The sequence below is a fragment of the Corvus moneduloides genome, chromosome 20 (genome assembly GCF_009650955.1).
Source record: "Corvus moneduloides isolate bCorMon1 chromosome 20, bCorMon1.pri, whole genome shotgun sequence".
Lineage (NCBI taxonomy): Eukaryota > Metazoa > Chordata > Aves > Passeriformes > Corvidae > Corvus > Corvus moneduloides.
In genome coordinates this window covers 3473609-3490000 of record NC_045495.1, presented here as the reverse complement: position 1 = coordinate 3490000, position 16392 = coordinate 3473609, and the positions used below count along the sequence as shown (strand labels likewise).

At 48.8% G+C, this 16392-nt stretch overlaps 1 protein-coding gene across 1 annotated transcript; it reads left to right on the top strand.

Moving 5' to 3' along the window:
• Positions 1-5129: 5129 nt before the first annotated feature.
• On the top strand, positions 5130-16236 carry LOC116454092 (transient receptor potential cation channel subfamily V member 2-like). Its single transcript, XM_032130268.1, has 17 exons — positions 5130-5515; positions 5730-5892; positions 7192-7447; positions 8067-8200; positions 8514-8666; positions 9234-9374; positions 9853-10151; positions 10543-10719; positions 11139-11297; positions 11424-11519; positions 12005-12075; positions 12380-12545; positions 13227-13293; positions 13375-13682; positions 13970-14088; positions 14542-14636; positions 15356-16236. Exons 2-17 carry the CDS (start codon positions 5805-5807, stop codon positions 15484-15486), a joined length of 2460 nt encoding a protein of 819 aa, XP_031986159.1. The 5' UTR covers positions 5130-5515; positions 5730-5804; the 3' UTR covers positions 15487-16236.
• The last annotated feature ends 156 nt before the right edge of the window (positions 16237-16392 follow it).

Genomic DNA, 16392 nt, shown 5'->3' with positions numbered 1-16392 from the left:
TGTTTCTCTGGGCCATGGTCGGGGGAGGGCTGGTCACAGTGGGGATTGTGTGGTGGGTGGGAGGGAAGGTGCCCCTTGCTGCCTCCAGGGTAAATGGCAATAGGTGGCTGAGCAGTGTAAAAACTGCTTGATTTGATGTGTTCTATACAGTCATTTGTGCCAAAAAGGGAGGTAGTTCCCACTGAAGTCTGGGTTTGTTTTCTTTTTTTTATGGTGTGGGTTAAGGAATCTCAAGTGGGGTTGGGCTGGGTTAGTTGAGGTGCTGTGGTGGGTCTTTAGAGGCAGATGTAATACCCATGTACCTTCCCCCAAAAACTCCCCCAGGTTGTGAGGGTGCCTCTCAGTGTATTCACCTGTTGAATTCTGCCAGCCTTGGACAGGGAGTCCTGGCCCCATCTGCGTGTGCAGAGTCTGTGCTGCTGCTCTACGCTTTTCCCTCAAAAGCTGTGTTAGGCACCATCTTAGTCTATGTTTTTATCCCCTGGAGTGCTGCTGTGAAAGTTTGTTCCTCTTGAATTTCATCTCTGAGCATCTGTGGTAAGTGTTGCACTTAACAGGAAATTAAGCCAAAAAGTTGCTCTTTCATAGAAAATGCACACTGACTTCTGTGTGGGTTTGAGGGTTATAGCCATAATGGGATTTTTGGTTTTTTAGGAGCAGGGCTTGCTTCCCTCTCTGCTGAGCTGGCAGAAACACAAAGTTCTGTAAATATTTGCTGTCTCTGCCATAAGAGAGACTTCCCTTAGTTTGAGTTTTCCTGCAATTGCTTCTTTGTGGTGGTTGCAGTTTAACCACCTGGCAGGCTGCCCAGTGGGGCTGCCCGGGCACCTTCCTGGGAGGGCCTCAAGAGCCATGGAAATGGTTCTGGGCACCCAACTCAGGGTGGCCCTGGTTAAGCAGGAGGCTTGACAGGGTGACCTCAAAATGTCCCTTCCGGCCCCAACCATTCCCTGCCTCTCTGAACTGGGTGTCTTCAGCCCTGCTCTGTGCTCAGCCCTGTCTGAAGTCCCTGAGCAGTTCATAGGCCACAGGAGATAAGGCACTGAATAACCTGATGTTCCTTATCTTCCTGCTGGGATTTGGGGTGGCCTGCAGGGACAGGGACCCCAGGGAGGTGAGAGGAGGGGTCTGCACAGGCCCCACTCTTTGCTTTGGTTTTTGGCCTGAGCCAAACTGGTACCTGGGGTGTTCCAGGTGTGGGTGGTCCAGAGCTGCACATGGAGCCTGCTTTAACCTCCTGAGCTGTGAGCAGGGTGAGAAGTGGGAATGTTCAGGCATTCTGTGGTTTGGGGAACAGCTCGGCCCTGGCTGAGGCAGCGTGGCCCATTGTGTGGCACTGAGTGTCCCTGGGCTGCTTTCCTCAGCCCTCCCCATGGGAAGATTTCCTGAGGTGAAGCTTGTGCTGGGAATTAACTCTGCATTTCTTCTTAGAAATGCCCAGAACAGCACATCCTTAGGACCAGAGAGTGAAATCTCCCAGTGGTGTGGCGTTGCAGCAGTCCCTGGGTGAGGTGTGGGGCTGGGCTGGGTGTGGATTGCTGTGAGGGGACAGGGACACCTGTGCTGGAATTCTGTGTCCTTGCAGGAGCTGTGGGATCCCCCAGCTGATGGAGGGATAACAGTCACATGCAGGAAGAGATGACCGCAGGGATTTCTTCATTAATGAGAAAAAAATCCTTGCAATTTATTGTAAGTTACGTGAATTAGGGAAATGTATATAAATCACAAGGAAATGGGAATATCAATTTGTATAACATGCATTGTTTACACTGAAGTTATTAGCATCAAACAAAGTAAGATGTCAGACAGTACAAATGACTGATGTTGTTAAAATACACTTTTTTTTGATTCCTACAATATGGTGGTACCTCTCAAAGTCTTCTTACAGACAACTATTCATAACTAAAATAAGAATTTAATAGGTTTTACCCAGAATCTCTATGCTGTTAGAATAATCTTAATGCTCCCATATTTACAACAGATTCTGGTAATATCTTTTAATCCTGCTCTAATCTGAGTTTTGTGGCTGGCCTTTGAGTTTTTTTCTTATTGCTTCAGTTAATTTCTAGCCTGCTCTCCCTTAAAAAAATCAAACAAACCCCCAAAACCACAAACAAAAACCAGCCAAGATTTCAGGGGTTTTGTCTTCTGTGCTTAAAAAAAAGCACTTACACCTGTAAAAAGATAAATGAAATAACCCATTATACTGGGGTTTGGATACTTCTGGGGCATTCTCCTTTAGCAGCTGCCCCACAACATAATCCTGTAGGGAAAGTGAGGGTTAAGGCAGATGAGCACTGGGAATAAATCCCTCGGTATTTCTGCGATCTTGTCCACAGCAACAAAGGCTGTGTTTGAAGATCCTTGGCTGCCCAATTCGGCCAGTTTGGAATTCCGATTGCCTCGGTGGCCACAGGATGTCACTGTTCCTCCACAAAGGGATTTATTTTCCATCTGCCGCTGGATTTCCTATTTTGCTGCTCTTTGATTGTCAGCAGAGCATTCCTACAGGCTGTGATCCTACAGAAAGGGATACATCAAGTAGAAAGATACTTCCATTTTAGGAATAAGAGAGCTGGATGGTTCCCTCAAAGGCCTGAGAAGAATATAGATTGGAGCCTTGAAATGTTATGATGTGGAACTTGCAGTTCCAGAAATAAGATGGAAATAATCATGGAGATTGAGTTCCCTGGGCTATCAGACAAGTTCTGACACGGGATTATATTTAAGAATATTTATGTTTCAGATTGGGCACTGGCTGGTGTCTCTAGAGGTACTGATTTTCATCTGTAACTAAGAAATGAAGCTACTAAAATTCATCACTTCAGTGTGGCTTTTACAGAACAGTTGCATGGAAAAAAAAAAAGTCAGGCCTTGCAAAAACACTTGCTGTTTTCCCAAGTATGAAAATACACCTTTAAAAGAAACTATTTTTTTCTTTTGCTGGCCTACCTCTTGTATTTGAGAGAATTCTAATTCTCCACCTTTGCGTGTTGTTATTACAGGTTTTCCTCCTCCTGTGAAGATGATTTTGAGCTGCTACACCTGAGAGTGGCCATAGATCAATCCTGTAGCTAAATTACAGGTGACATTGAACTTCTATTTACAGCATACTGAAAGCATGGTACTAATCATAAGACTATTATGTTTTTCAGTGTCTGGTAAAAATGGGAACTGAGGTGAAATGTGCTTGTTTCCATCTTTTCCAAAGTTGTTCTTCTTCATGCTTCCATTTGCCTTTTGTTTAAGCAGGCTCCAGTCATTGCTTTTTCTGCTGTGAATTACTCATCTATGATTTATAATTATGAAGATATTTGATAATGTTATTGAATGAAAAACACTTGCCTTGAAATTTCACTTGGCAGTTTGACTTCTCTCTTCCCAGATTTCCACAGAGTGTGTCTCTCCTGTCAGGAGAAACTCAGACACATCTCATGAGTAAAAGAAGCAATTGTGAGATTCCTTCGTGTTCCTCCACAGAAAAGCCTCAAAAAGCAAGAGGAGAATTCAGGCTGACAGACAGGTGACATTAAATTGCTGCTTTTATTCTCCCTGCTCTGTGTTTCTATGCTCCCCGGGGCTCTGTTTGGCTGTGGTGACCTCTCAGCTGGCAGCGATTCCTTTCCCAGCAAACTGCACATTCCCTCCGTGCAAGCTATTAAAAGCAGATGTGCAGGGAGAGCTCTGTTATGATGCACTTCTGTGGGCTGATTTCATTCCTTGGCTGGAGTGGTGGGATGCCTCCCAGGAAAGCTGGAGAAGAAGCCCAAGAGGATTTAAACCCATAAGTCTGAGCTAAACTCCTGGGCCTGAAGCTCTGTTGATATCACAGTAAATGAAGTGTAACAAAGCTAAGGTAAACTGAGCTAAATCAGTGCAAGGCTGGAATGAGGGAGGGATTGGAGAGATTAGATCTGATCTTGCATTTATCTGTTTGTTCTTTAGAGGCTGTTCTGTGGGTCTTAATAAATCGTTAAGAAACCCTCATGGAAAGAAAAAGCAGCTTTGCCTTGTCCCTGGGCCAGCTTCATTTTGAAACACAGAAATCTTGAGAAATAATGTTGTAATCCCCTGCAAAGCCATGAAGAGGAAAAAGGCACCGTGCCATTTAATTAGTGTATTTATAGGGAGGTCATCTCACAGCCTGCATCTGACTCAAAGCTGAAGCCATCTGGGAATGTTTCCGTGGGTGACGACCACATTCCAGGAAACGTCACAGCATCTGCAGCCCTGTGGGATGAGGATTGCTTCAGGCTCTCCTTTGGCTCAGGATAGGTTTGGAAGAAGGAAGCCACAGCCAGAGTTTAGTGTGTCATGCTGTGACACCCCTTCTCCGTGTTTTTGGGCCAATGGTTAACCTCACTTCTGGGATTTCTCCTGGAATGTGCCCCTACTGTCAAGGTGTTGATTAGAAGAGCTCTTCACCCTCGTGTTCATTAATAAGATTTCCTAGCTGAGCTCTAGAACACATGAATGGCTTTGTGAAGGATCAGGAGTACAGGTGGGAATCATTGGAGCAGCATTCCTTTGGGAAAGAAAGGCTATTGAGGCAGTGGGTGCTGGGTGGTACAGGAAGTGATCCCACTGCCTCCTGGGGAGAGGGAGAGCTGAAACAGGAGGTGTGGGCTGGTGTCCTCTGTTTCCCAGGAGTCCTGTTTTGTGAGGGGAAAGTGAAGCAGTTTTGGGGGGTGTGTGCCCAAGGACAGTCAGTTGTGGGGTGGGAGGGCAATCCCTGCTCCGAGGAGAAGCCTCTCCCAGACTCTTCTCCTTTGGAGAAAAAATGGGTGCTAGAGCAGACGAAGTAACCGGTGGCCTGAGTGTTTGGGCTGCTTTGTGCAGTCCCCTGTGCTCGTGGGCAGCAGCTGACGCTGCACTTCGTGGGGTCACTTCATTTGCTCACAGTTTGTGTCACTGGGGCTGTGCAGCTGTGAGCAGACCTGGCTTCCCACACAAAGTTTGACCTCAGCTGTTTCCAGGGGCTGGGGCTGGGGCTGGCTGGGGGAGCCTCGTGACGGCCTCACAGGGGCTGTGGTGGGAAGGCACGAGGCGTTTCCTCCCTGTGTGCAGGCAGGGGTTAAGCATTCTGAATTTGCAGTAGGCAGCCAGCTTTCCCATATAAGAGCACTGCACTCATTGGCTCTCCCCTCTACTGAGAAATCTCTCTAGTCATTTCCTGTGCAAGCCCTCCTTCACTTCGCAAAAAGCCACACAGTTGAGTGAATAACAGGGATCTGGGGTTATTCCTTCTCCCAGGCAGCTTGGATTCTCTCATGGAGCACCTCCAGCCAGGAGCTCAACTCTGTGCCATTCCCAGGCTGCTGAAATGAACGTGGGCTTCTCTGCAGGAGCGGGGGACTCTCACCCATGGATGTAAATAATTTCGGGTCTGCCTTCATGTCAATTAACACTTTTTGGTGCTTGGCTTGGTTTCTGCTGCGAGGTTATTTCCCCTCTGAAGGATCCGTTGGGGTTCCTTGTCAGATCAGTCCTTGGGTGGAGCTTGCAGCAACTTCTGGTAAGTGCTGTGCTCTTCTGACAGCAGGGCTTGGTGCTGCGCTGCTCCAAATGGCTTGGTGAGGTCTCAGAGAGAAATAACTCAGTTCTTGAGGGGTGGGAGTTGAGCTGGCAAGCAGAGAGTGCTCCCTGTGCTTCCCAGGGATGCACAAAGTGGGTGGATACTTCAGAGGGTCCTTTTTTATAGGACCATTTTGCTCTTGCTTTTAACCCAGACGCTCTGTCTGTGCAAGACTGACAATAAATAACTCTCTTGAGTGCTGTGGAGAGATGGAAACTGCAGCTGAGAAATGATTTTGGGGAGAGGAAGACAAAAAAGCACGAGCAAGCTGTTACAGAAGCGCAAATATCCTTCTAAAGGATTCGGCAGATGTACCAGTAAGTGTTTTGGGGAAGGAAGGAGGTCTGAAATGGGATTAAAGGGTGTGTGCAGAGGAATGTTTGTCAGTAGAGCGCAGACTAAACTGAATGGCTGAGTTATCATAACGGTCTGTCTCCAAATCAGCCCTTGGCTTTCCTGCTGTGAGCTGCATAAAGATGTTCTGTGGCCCTTTTCTGCCTAGACCTGTGTTTTTTCACACCCTAACCCAAGCCAAAATGCTTAAGCTGCGTCCATTTACCTCTTTGCTGGTGCAGGCTATGGAGTCTGGCTGTAGTCGCAGCAAGGGAGATTTTTCTTCAGAGGAAACCTGTTAACCGTTTGGAGGGAGTGCATGGGAATGAGAAGGAGTTATTAACCAAAGCTCTGCTGCAGGTAGGTAATTGCGGATGTTTAATTGCTGCCTCACAAACTGTGTGAATCTGCAGCCACACTTCAGGCAGCGTGCCTCGGGTGTGGTCTGAGATGTACTCAGACAGGCATGAAGAGAGGCGAAAAAGAGTTCAGGAAGCATTAGTTGAACCAAGGGGGCTGGCTGGGAGCTCTGCTGGCTACTGATGCTCTCTGTGCAGCAAATCTGGTCGAGCTGTGCTCTCTGCAGGCTCCCAGGGCTGTGAGTGTCCTCAGGGCAGGGGGAGTGTGTCTGCCTGAGCTGTGGAGCTGGGAGCTCAAATTCTGCGCTCACATGGATAGCCAGCAGCTCCAAATGCTGGGGAGATCACACTTATTTTGCCCCAGGATGAAATGTCAGAGTGCCTGGCGGGAACACAGTTTGTGCAGGTGTTTTTTCCCTGTACAAACAGCCTAAAGCTTCCCAGCAGGGACCGTGGGCAAACTCATCACTGTTCCAAAGCAGGCCTACAGTGAACTTTTATCTTTTTGGCCACTTGGTGACCAGCCTGTGCCTGTGCTGGTTGCACTGAGACAAGAACAATGATCACAGACTCCTAAAGAGCCACTTTCCTTGCCTTTTATGTCAGGAACATGTGCTGCTGCCAACAGGTGAGGTCATCTCACACAGGGGCTTCAGATGTGCTGCAGATGAGTTGCCTGTGCTTCATGAACTGCTTTTAAACTTCTCCTCTACTGGAACCCCATTTAAGACCCTGATCCTTTATTCAAATACTCCTCCTGTGCAGAGTTTTACCAAATCTCCCTCTCAAGGGACCTGTGGTCAACCTGGGAACTTTCCTTGTGTTGCACTGAACGCCTTTGGGGCTTGTGCAGAAATTGTGTTAATTCTCCCCATCCCTCGCAGGTTTAGTGCCCCAACAGGGAGCATCTTTGTTGATCTACAGGACCATCTCTCCTGGCAATGGATAAGTTCACAAACGGGCAGCCAGGCCCAGCTCAGAGGAACAGGTTCATGGGATTGCTAGAAACTGATGACAGCATCCAGGAAGACAAACCTGCATCGAGTCAAAAGGAAGAAAGGTCGGGACATGGAAGGAAAGGAGAGCCACAACCCTTGGAGACACCTTATCAGAAAGAGAGCAGTGACTTTGCCCCTAAAATCAAGGTTAATCTGAACTATCGGCCAGGACTTGTCAGCAAGTGAGTAACTTTTGGGCATTTGAGCAGTTTGGGTTGTGATCCAGGTGATCCACACTGATCCTGCCTGGTGGGAGCCTATGGATTTTCCCAAGTCTAAACTAAAAGTGGCAATGTGTTAATATTACAGGCATGGGGTGGAGGTAATTAAAAGCAGCAAGGGGATGTATTAGGGTTCTGGAGGGTGCCCACGTGTGTGGGGTGTGTTGGGTGTGGTTTGGGTCGGTGTGAACTGACTCCAGTCAGCCTCACACGGAGCCCTGTCCGGCTGAGCTGCTCCTGCCAGCACTGTGAACCAGCCTGAGCGAGCTCCCACCGTGTGATGGGCCTGACTCTGGTCCTGCAGCTATCTTGGGCTCTCTCTCTGCTCTGGATGCGTGCCAGGGTTGCACATCAGCCTGGATCTGGGAACAGCTCCAGCTGATGGAAAGAGCAGCCGCTTAAGAGAATTCTGGGAAATAACTGTCTCTATTTTTCCCTTGACTCAAAAATAAAATACTTGAGTGGTTCCCCCCCCCCCAACAAACTCTCCTCTGTCTCTCTCCTTTCTCCCACTAGAACTCGTGACATGCTCTTGTCTCTGCTCTCCAGAACTTCCTAACACTTTGCATTTGTCCCGCAGCCAGAAGGACCCGAATCGCTTTGACAGGGACCGGCTGTTCAGCGCCGTGGTGAGGGGCAGCCCCGAGGCACTGGATGGTTTGCTGGAGTACTTAAGGAGGAACTCCAAATTCCTCACCAATTCCGAATACACAGGTAGATTCCTGCTCCTGGAATTGTTTGTAATTCACAGGGTTAGCAGAGCCAGCACGTGTCAGTGTAGGAGGGGAGCAGGGGAACCTCCTCGTGGTTCTTTGCTTTCTCCAGCTCTCTGTCTCCTTTTCTTTTCCTTATGTTGAGGAGAATGCCATGAATTAAATATAGCCTAATGTTTTTGCCTTAGGACTACTGAAAATACTGATAAAAACCTTTAAAATTGTGATTGTATTTGAGTTAAGTTCTGAATCAAGCACTACAGCTGTGAGCAAAGCACACACACAAAACCCACTCAATTCTCTCTTTCTGCTAGATGCAAAGACTGGGAAGACCTGCTTAATGAAAGCCTTGCTGAACTTAAAAAATGGGAAGAATGACACAATCCCAGTCTTGCTGGAAATAGACCAGAAGACACAGAATCCCAGGCCACTTGTCAACGTGTCGTGCTCTGACTGTTTCTACAGAGGTAAGGAAGGATTCTGTGAGATGAGCAGGTAAAAGGAAAAGGAAAAAGAGGGGAACTGGAGCTCCTGCAGCACTGCAGCCCCAGGGTTCTGGTGCAGTCACACACAGCCCACTCACCTTTTAGTTCTGATTCTGGTGCTGCATCTTCTTCAGTCTTGAGTTATACCCTCCTTGGTCTGTAGAACAGAAATGATACCTGTTTAATAACTCAAGAAATGAGGTGATTTGCTTGGGAAAGTATAAGAAGCATTTGTAAAAATGAAAAAGAAGTGGTCTGTCCCTGTTAAGTGAGTTCTGCTGTTTGGTTGTGCTCTGAACAGCAGCGTGGCCGTGTACTTGTGGGGTTGTCTCAATCCTCTCATGGCTGCTTGGGCTCTCAGTGCCAGGCAGGGGGAATTGCCTGCTCTGGTGTTGAATTTCTGATGGTTTTGAGGCTTGTTGAAAGCCCTCAGCTGGCAGCCATCCCTGAGGCTGCTGTTGCTGTGCAGAACACACAGCCAGCAGTGGTGACATCGCGTCCTGTCCCCCTGAGAGTGGCACAGAGCGACAGGGTTTGCTCTGTCCTCAGGCCAGACAGCCCTGCACATTGCCATAGAGAAAAGGAGCCTTGATTTGGTGAAGCTGCTGGTGGAGAATGGAGCTGATGTCCACGCCAGAGCCCACGGTGAATTCTTCAGGAAGAAGAAAGAAGGAGTTTACTTTTATTTTGGTGAGTCACATGAAACCTGTTCCTCTGGGGTTTTTAGTGCCCTACTCTATGCTATGCCGCTAATTTTAGCTGGGTTTGCCCCTCTGTTGCCATCTTCAGTGTCCTTTAATCAAGCCCTTGACTTATTTAAATGGCAGGATTACATCTGGGGTGTCCACTGAGCATTTCCATCATCTTTGGGTTTATGTGTTTAATCCTGTCTGAGTGGCTTCAGGCAAAGACCAATACTTGGTTAGTCTGGATTTAGAGATCAGTTTGAGATCTGGGAAGGTGTTTCAGCTGCCCCCAGACACAGAGTAATTGTTTATTACAAAACCCTTTCTAATCTAGAGATGCTGAGACAGAACTTGTTCTCTGTTTCAGTGATAAAACTCTGGACTAAACATATTTTTCTGGGATTGGTTTTTTTCCCCCTTTCTTTAATTCTTTCTCACCCCTTTCTGCTTCTTCTCCAAATGCTGTGTCCTGATCTCTCCAGGTGAACTTCCCCTCTCCTTGGCTGCCTGTACCAACCAGCTTGATGTGGTGGATTATCTCCTAAACAACCCCCACCAGAAAGCCAGGCTGCAGGAGCAGGACACCCAGGGCAACACAGTCCTCCACGCCCTGGTGATGATTGCAGATGACACCGAGGAGAACACCAAGTTTGTGAGCACGACCTACGTTGAGCTCCTGAAGGCGGGCGTGAAGCTCGACCCGACGTGCAAACTGGAGGAGATTGTGAACTATGATGGGTTAAATCCCCTGCAGCTTGCTGCCAAGACAGGCAAAGTGGAGGTAGAGACAACCAGAGGGGAGCCCTGGGGTTGCTGAGGAGCAGGGATGGTGTCCAGTGGGGTTTGGGGTGGGAGCAACTTGCACCCAGCCCGTGGTGACGCTGCTGACGGGGCAGTGCCACAGGTGACCATAAAGGAGGCCACCTCCAAGGCACTCAGTTGTGTCCTGCAGAGCCTCAGCTGGCTGCTGCTGCTCTCCCTGCCCCGTCCCTGTTCCCTGGACTGAAGCTGGTTCCTCTCCTGGGGGAGCCAGATGTGGTTGGTTGCCTGCTTTTAGCCAGATCCAGGTGTTTGATAAGGCACAAATCCAGGGGTGCTGCACAGGGAGGTGCTTTGGGTGCATGGTGTCCTTCTGCACCTTCAGCCCAGGAATATTCTCCTGTTTGTGTCAGATCTTCAGGCACATCATCCAGAGGGAGATCAAGGACCCCGTGTACCGGCACCTGTCCCGCAAGTTCACCGAGTGGACCTACGGCCCCATCCACGTGTCCCTCTATGACCTGTCCTCCCTGGACAGCTTCGAGGAGAACTCTGTGCTGGAGATCCTGGCCTACAGCAGTGACACACCAGTGAGGCTCTCACCAGGGCTCAGACAGCTCTTTCTGTCCTTTATAGTGTTGCTGGCTAAGTGTGCAAAGCGTTTCAAGTTAATGGGGGTTTTCAGGTGATCATTTCTCTGAAAAAAAAAAATAGTTCATGGGAAAGCTTGCATATTTTATTATTCAGAGGCTGCTTGGCATGGCTCTGACCGTCCATAATTTGAGAGAAATTTGGATCCTTTTGTTGCTCTAAGCCTTGGTTTGTCCAAATACCTTGATGAAGTGACTTCTATGCAATGGTTGATATCTTTCACACTAAAAGACCTGACTGAATAACCCCTTAGTGACTCCCCAGCTGGAGCAGCTCCAACCCTTAAGAAGACAATCCTCTGGTGAATTCACATTGCTGTTGGCCCACAGGTGCATTTTTGTTGCTTGCTTCCCCACAGAATCGGTACAAGATGGTGGTTTTGGAGCCACTGAACAAACTGCTTCAGCAAAAATGGGAAACATTTGCCTCCAAGAGATTCTACTTCAGCTTTGTCTCCTACTTGTCATTCATGATCATCTTTACAGCCATTGCTTACTATCAGCCCTTAAGGGTAAAGGTAGGTCCAATCTTTTGATCTGGAAGGCCTGGATGGATGGAGCAGGGTTTAAAAGGTTATGGGTGGTTGTTGTCACTGCCTCTGCCTGTCTCCACTGCTTTGGGTGTTTTTGGTTTTGTCTTGCAGCCTTCCTTTCCAGTGGAGTTCACAGCTGGAGGCTTTCTGTGGGTCTCTGGACTGATCATTATCTTGTTAGGAGGCATTTATCTGATCTTTGCTCAGGTAGGGGGATCTCTTGTCTGGTTTCATTGTAAGACAGGGGGAAAAAGGGAGCTATCACTGGCATGGAGGCAGCAGATTCAGATCAGGATGTGCAGGAGTGGATGGCAGGAGGGAATCCTGCTCTGGGACACTCAGTGGGGATCTGGCAGTGACAGGGGCAGCACAAGCCAGGGGAATCATGGTTCCACAACAGCTAATAATTCTGAGAGACTTCTGTGATTTACAGCATTAAAATGCACCCCTGGCATTTAATGCAGGCTATTAATAAAGACATTGGGCTGAGCCATGATTCAGCCCTTGTTTATCCTTGCCCTTTATAAATAAGGCCTTTTTTCATCTGGGAGGGATGAAATTGGGGATCTTGAAGATGAAAGGAGGAGCACGTGGAGCAAAGCTTTCCCGTGGGCCATGGGCTGTGCTGGGCAGGGCTCCCTCTCTCACACAGCCTGGTTTTGATGAATGATGGATTGATCTTCCTCTCCCAGAGCCTGTACCTGCGGAGGCGACGCCAGTCCCTGAAGACCATGTGCTCTGACAGCTGCATCGAGATCCTGATGTACGTCCTGGGGGTTTGGCACAATCCCAGCTCGGAGCTGTTCTCTGTGTGGGCAGCTGCGTTGCCCTAACATTGCTACGGAGCTGGAGAGCAGGAAACACGGATCCTCTGCCACTTTTTCCACCCCTGCTGCCTTCTCCTACTGCTGCCTTTTGTCCTAAGCCTTTGTTGTAGTGGACTTTTCTGGGTGGGGTCTGTCTGCTCCTCGCAGCCTCCTCAAATGTGTTGGTTTTCATTGCAAACATCTACAAGGGGCCTTTTTGCTGAGGTGAGTCCCTGTCACTTCCTCTTGTTTTCTCTCCAGCTTCATCCAGGCCTTCTCCTTGCTGCTGTCAGCAGTCCTGTACGGAGCCAGCTCGGAGAATTACGTGGCAGTGATGGTGTTCTCCCTGCTTTTGGGGTGGGTGAACACCCTGTACTACACCCGGGGCTTCCAGCGCACCGGCATCTACAGTGTCATGATCCAGAAGGTCAGTGCTGGGGGGAAAACCTCTGCAGGAAAAGGTTTTGGGGTGTGAGGAACTGGAATTGATGTACTATGGAAGCACAGATGTTGCAGAAGGAGGTTAGATCAGTGTCTTCAGCTACAGATGCAGCAAACCACTCGTTTGCTGTCACTGAGCGTCCCAGGTGGCAGCAGCTGTGTGTCATAAACCAACTCCAAACTAGCCCTGAAAACCACTGTGAGTTCTCTGGAGCTGCTCAGCTTGGCCTGAGAAGTGTTTCCAGAGCTGTAGAGAAATCTGGGACTAGAAGGGCAAAGCAGAGGTGAAACAAGGTGCCAGGGAAGATCCTGATCACCATTTGTGTAAAGCCAATAGAGATGGAAAGGAAAAAGATGTGTGTGTTGAAATAATTTGGAAACAGCCATATTGGACACCCCACAGGGTATTTATCTGTTTCAAAGATCTATTCATACAAATAGAGCAACAAATAAGTTCATAGTACTGTCAGATTAAGCTGCCAGTGATATTATTTACCTGTGGAAGTAATTTAACACATATTAGCAGTTTCTTAAACTGGATAAAAGGTGGAAACTCTGCTGCCAGTGTTGTTCCTGGGGGCTGGGCTATGATGTGTGAGTGCAGGGGATCATCCTGGTGATTCCATGTGAGGTCAAGAACAGCACTTCCCCCTGGTTTGTGTTTCAGACCATCATGAGAGACCTGCTGCGTTTTCTCCTGGTTTATATGATCTTCCTGTTTGGCTTTGCTGCAGGTGAGCCCTCTCTCAGTGTTATGTGCAAGCTGAGCTGAGGGAAGCAGTTCCCTGAGGACTCAAACTGTGTTTTTCTCCCAGCTCTGGTGACACTGATGGGTGATGCCCCCTCAGTGTCTCAGAACAAGTCCCTGGCTCACCTGGAGAGCACGGGCAGCCACGCCATGTACGGGGGGCTGCTCAGCGTCTCCCTGGAGCTCTTCAAGATCACCATCGGGATGGGTGACCTGGATTTCCAGGAGCACGCCAGGTTCAGATACTTTGTCATGCTCCTGCTGCTGCTGTTTGTGATCCTCACCTACATCCTGCTGCTGAACATGCTGATTGCCCTCATGAGCGAGACTGTCACGGATATTTCTGGCTACAGCAAGAGTGTCTGGAAGCTGCAGGTGAGGCCCAAAGCTCTGCTGGGGTCTCATAGAGTCAGTGGTGGCCGTGCCTGTCTGTCCTTAGCTCAGCTATTAATTTGGGAGTGCGTTTTTAGGTGTATTTACAACTCTTTGCATGATCCTCGTGCACAGGTAACCCGAGGCAGTACTTTGGGGCACTCTGGGGTTGGGTTCCACAGCGATTCTCTAAGTCCAAGGAGTTTCTGAGGGGGGAAGATTTAATGGAAAGGCTGGGCTGGGCTCTGTCTGTGCCTGGTTTCTCTCTGACATGGGTTTTGTTCTTTCAGAGGGCTATTGCTATTCTAGAAATAGAGAAGGCCTGGCTGTGGCGCCAGGGTGGGAAGAGGAGATCTGGCTGCTTCATGTCAGTGGGGCTCAATAAGAAAGATGAGAGGTGGTGTTTCAGGTAAGACAGATGCTCCATTCCCCCCTCACACTCCAGCCTAGCAGTGGGCTCACAGCCTGGTAACCCTGGAGCACCCCAGGGGATTTCAGCACTGACTCAACCACACATTCCTGGGTACATTCAGATTTGTTGGTGATCGCCAGGCTGGAGGTTTGAGAGCTGGTTGATCCTCCAGCATTGTCACCTTTTGTATTAAGAACATTCCCTGAACTGGAGAATTTTAAAACACAGAGACCAGTGGACAATATGCAGGGGGAGCAGTTATTTTACCTCATGGAGCTTTGATTACAGATCTTTGCTCAAAGAAAAGCTCTGTAAGGTGCTGTTGCTACAGCCAAACCATCAGGGTGGTGTTGGCAGGATGAGCTGGGCTGGGAGGCTGCAGGACAGTGAGATCTGGCTTGAAATGCTGCATTCCAGGCATCAGTGTCTTGTTGCATTTTCTCTCTCCAGAGTAGAGGAAATTAAATGGACAGATTGGGCAAAGGATGTGGGAGTTCTGAAGGAAGAACCTGGGAGCACCAGTGATTCAGAAATAAATCCAGAAGGTAAATTAAATGATGAAGAAAGGTCTGCAGTATCCTTTTAGCTTCCTGCTCAGCAAACTGCTCTTGGCATGTTGTTATGTCCTTGGTCACAGAATTTCAGGCAGGCCAACTTGAAATTGCTTCCCCACAGCAGCATCACTTGTGAGCTGAGAAAATAAAGATTTAGTGTCAGTCTGGACCTGGCCAGAGTTTGGGAACAAACTGAGGATGAAAGAGATGCCATCCCTACTTAGCTCTGGGAGAAATGGGCAGGAAATGCTGCTGGGGAAAAGCAAGGGCTGCTCTTCCTTTTGGCTCAGTAGCCCAAATATGTGATGCTTTTCCTAGGGAAGGTAACATTTAGGATCATTCATCCTGCACATGTTAAAATCACAGAGCTTTTAGAGCCTCAATATGGACATTATCTCTGGCAATGTTGTCAGATTCTGCCTGAGATCTTTGTTTGCTTCCCTTGGTAGACCTGCGAGGAAACTCTATGGAAAACAGAGCTGTTACTTTCTCTAGAAAGACCTTGTTCAGACTGGCAGAGCTTGGGCAGACGCTCCAGGAGATTTAGACACAACCTCCAGTGTAGATTCCTCCTGGGTCTGGGGAGGTTGCAGTGCTTAAAACATTCTCTGGTGTGTGTTGGGTGTTCCCTGAACCTGCACTCTTCTAAACCTGGGTCCCTTTGTCAGCCTCCTGCTGATGAAGGGCTGTCCTTGCATCCCCTGCTGCAGAGACCAGGTCCTGGAAGCGGCCAGCACAGAAACCACCCCGAGCAGCTGCCTCGGAAGAGCAGTCCCTGCTGCAGCCCCAGCCACCAGCCACAGAGATGGTGCCTCTGCAGGGACAAACCAGAGGGCTTTGACAGCTTTTGGGAATTGCAACCTTGCCTCCATCTTCAAAGGAGCAGTTCTTCCTCTGGCAGCTGGAAGAACTGAAGGCATTGTCAGCAGTAAAGTGCATTTTGTGCAGGACTGTGGTGCAGCCTGTGGCTTTCAGTATTGTCATGCACTTTAATGATTCATTTCCTCTGAAGAAACTGTTTTTACTCGACTTTCTCTGCCTGACACTTTCTTATTACTATGCCCAAAGGTACAATGGTGGGAGCGAGCTCCTGGGGCAGTGGGGAGCATTCTCTGGGAAGGCAGAGCTCTCTGAGCTGTGCAGGGATAATGCTCATGGAATGGCCTGGCTGAGAGTGGGCCAGCCTGTTCTTTGGTCACAAGGGACTGCACTGAGGTGCTTTGGAATAAAGAGTGTTGTAGAGTCGTGAAAAGTTGCTGAGGGTGGAGTTGTCTTCTGTGCAAAGCACTGCTGGTGTGAGATGTGAGTGGACAAATACTCACCCTGCAGGCAGCCAGAGCTGCACTGAGCCTGTGGCAGCACCTGCAGTGCTCCGTGGTTAATCCACACCAGGATCCCCATTTTACACTGTTCAGATGAAATTCTTTGCATAATTCTTTGCTTAAAAGCACCGAGAGTGATGTGGATTTCCTGGGCCTGAAACTTTGCGTGGTGGATTTCTGGGACTTCTGTTTCTCACAGGTTGCTTTGTCTCTGTAATAAACAGCAGCAGAATCCTGCTCGTGGCCCCTGAGAGGCTGATGGGCCAGCACTTTTTGTGTGGTTTTTGCTTCCTGTTACTCTTGATGGGCATCCTGTCTTGCTGCAAATGTCTGCAAGGACCTCATTACTTTTAGTGACGTGCACCCTGCCTCAGGCAGGAGGTGCAGCCCGCTGTAAACACTGTGGAAAAGATAAAAATGAGCTG